The sequence below is a fragment of the Trichophyton rubrum genome, assembly GCF_000151425.1.
Source record: "Trichophyton rubrum CBS 118892 genomic scaffold supercont2.9, whole genome shotgun sequence".
NCBI classification, from domain to species: domain Eukaryota; kingdom Fungi; phylum Ascomycota; class Eurotiomycetes; order Onygenales; family Arthrodermataceae; genus Trichophyton; species Trichophyton rubrum.
Genome location: NW_003456420.1, coordinates 680,201 through 682,834, shown reverse-complemented (window position 1 = coordinate 682,834; position 2,634 = coordinate 680,201). Strand labels below are relative to the sequence as shown.

The following is a 2,634-nucleotide window of genomic DNA, read 5'->3' as shown; positions in this document are numbered from 1 at the left end:
TGACGGAAGGTAGATATTCACGAGATACCAGTGCAGAGCAACGTAGGCCACTGCTGGCAAGAGGTGACTGTAGATGTTGCAGGATTCGTTGTGGAGATAAGTCCAGCTGTGCAAGCAGCGAATGGCTGATCGAGACTCATGACGATAACCCGTTAGAATGAACTGGTTCCCTTCAAACCAGCTTGGGGTCTCGTCAAATTTCAGAAGACGCTCAGGCGGTTGGATCGGTGGTGAATCGAGCCGTGGGGGTGTTAAGGCCGAGTCGGCCAATTTTTGTTGTGGCATGGGGAAGAACACTCGGACAGCCGTAAATGATGGTATATATAGTTACTCGGGCGAGAGAAACACGAACTTCGACGGTGTGCCATACACGAAATCCGAAGATTGATATCATGTCTTTTTCCTTTCCACGTTGAAGGTCAACCAAGCGGGAAGCGGGATTTGCGCTTCAAAAGGGGTTAACTAACTAGTTAGTTAACTAGTTAGGTAACTTAACCGCCGCACTAATCCAGGCGCTTTCACAATCGCAGTAACGGTATGCTAGACTGCTCACACTTGGCCTGCGAATCCCCCTAGCAGCTGCTGGATGTTACACATGGGGATTCAGAAGAATGAAACAGTCCTGACGCCAGGCAGTTTATAACTAGCTGGCCCGGCCGCTGTGCCGACTTTCATCCATTTCAACCTTATTCCGTACATCTACGGAGTACTTATTTCAGTTTTTTTACCACGTGGAGCTTGACACTGAATTGAGTCCAGGTACGGCGAACAAAAGTTAGACGGCAGCCTCTCATAAGCAACAGATTTCAAGGAGCCCAGGTTCCTGTGGAGACTCTAGTGTCCATCAACCTTGGTACCGAATAGTCCTTGTGGATAAGCGGCCATAACTTCTCCTTTGTCTGCGGGGACCAAAGCTGGCTATCGCACACCACACAAGCAGGAAATACATCCTTCTTGTCTAACAGACGCTGTGCTGTGGAGGAAAATATGCTGTCGAACTTGTAAGACTATTCTTCTGAGATTTGAAGGCTGAAAAACGTATGAACAGCTGATGACATAATACAAATTTATATTGAGTTTTAGGCTCAACACCTTAATCACTGCTTCATTATTGGCTAAAGCCACCGCAAGTCCCACTTAAAGCTCTATAATGGGCAAAATAATCCCTTACTAAGCAGATAACCCCCTTCTTCCGCTGCCCCGTCCGCTTCTTATGCCGACGGTTGTATCAGCCGTTGTGTCGCCACATTTTCGTCTCCCGGCCTTGATCGCTAACAGGAGGAAGAGATTTCTCGAGATGTTGACCCAACGAGCAGATCAGCAGACTCCCCCGCCCCGCAAAAGCCTATATCACCATCTGGGGCAGCAGCCTGTGAACGGGACAGCTGGAGGGATTACTCCGCTGTGGTATCAGCCTATCCAAAGGGCTTAACAACAAAAACAAACCCAACACCTGGCCATGGGGGGAGCACCTGGAGCTGAAGAACTGGATAGGGGCCCTTATGAGAGCAATATCTTTCGGCGTAAGTTAGAGAATTAAAATGGACGCGCAGGAACTAGTAGCTGACTTTTCCACAGCGGAATCAAATCTTGCGTCGTATATACCAGGGGGATACTCTCCTTCGAGATGTATGAAACTCAGTGGCATGCCAATGGTGTATGCCATTTATGCATACGCCGGTTGTGCAATTATGTTTTTTGGTTATGATACGGCTGTTATGTCCCAGGTCAATATAAACCCTGACTATCTGCGAACAATGGGAGTTGCTGGCGGTACAGATCGCGATGCTGCAGCGATTGGAGGGCTTGTTAGCTTGTGGTTTGGTGGCTTTGCCATTGGTATGTCCATTATACCCTACCATTAATGAATAGTACTGCTCGTATTTACAAAATGGTACTAATTTAAAGTAACCGAGCAGGAGCAATGATGGTTGGATATACAGCAGACAGAGTAGGTCGGCTTAAAACAATCCAGTTTGGATGCATCTGGGGAATCCTCGGAGCTGTGCTCCTTGCCACCGCCCAAAACATTTCTTGGTTTGCCTGTGCTCGGGTTATAAGCGGTATTGGGTGCGGTTACTTAAACACCATAGTTCCAGTATGGACTTCAGAGCTTGCTCCGGCTAACATGAGAGGTGCATTTGTTGCTGTTCAATTTACACTTGCTATGGTTGGATCTGCCTTGTATGAACCCTCGTCTCTCCACCCTTTCGCCAAGTATCTACTAACGGAAGCTTCAGAGTTTATTGGTTAGAATATGCTTGCGTCAAGACCCGGTCGCTCTCCTTTGCCTGGAGGTTTCCAAACGCTTTCCAAATCATTTTCCTTCTCGTTCTTCTCGCTTTTGGACCATTCTATCCAGAATCTCCCCGCTACTTGGCTAAAATAGGGAAAATCGACCATGCAAAATCCATCCTACAAAAATGTCGCATTGACCCTAATGAAGAGAATATTGATAACGAAATGGAAGAAATCCTTGATGCCATTCGACTCGAGGCATCAGACTCCAACCCCAGCTTCTATAATATGCTTTTCACCTCGGACAAACTCCATACTCGTCGCCGAGTTTTCCTAGGCGCTGGAGTACAAATAATGCAGAAGTTCACTGGCATCGACTTCATTGCTGTCTATGCT

At 47.3% G+C, this 2,634-nt stretch overlaps 1 protein-coding gene across 1 annotated transcript in view; it reads left to right on the top strand.

Annotated features, from left to right (window-relative positions):
* Positions 1-1,541: 1,541 nt before the first annotated feature.
* The window catches only part of TERG_07230 (uncharacterized protein), a gene marked incomplete at both ends in the record, with an annotated part of 4,119 nt that continues 3,026 nt past the window's right edge, over positions 1,542-2,634 (top strand). Inside the window, 3 exons of the mRNA XM_003232334.2 lie at positions 1,542-1,839; positions 1,917-2,184; positions 2,241-2,625. Of these exons, the coding sequence (XP_003232382.2) occupies positions 1,542-1,839; positions 1,917-2,184; positions 2,241-2,625 (951 nt within the window). The remainder of the gene's footprint in view (positions 1,840-1,916; positions 2,185-2,240; positions 2,626-2,634) is intronic.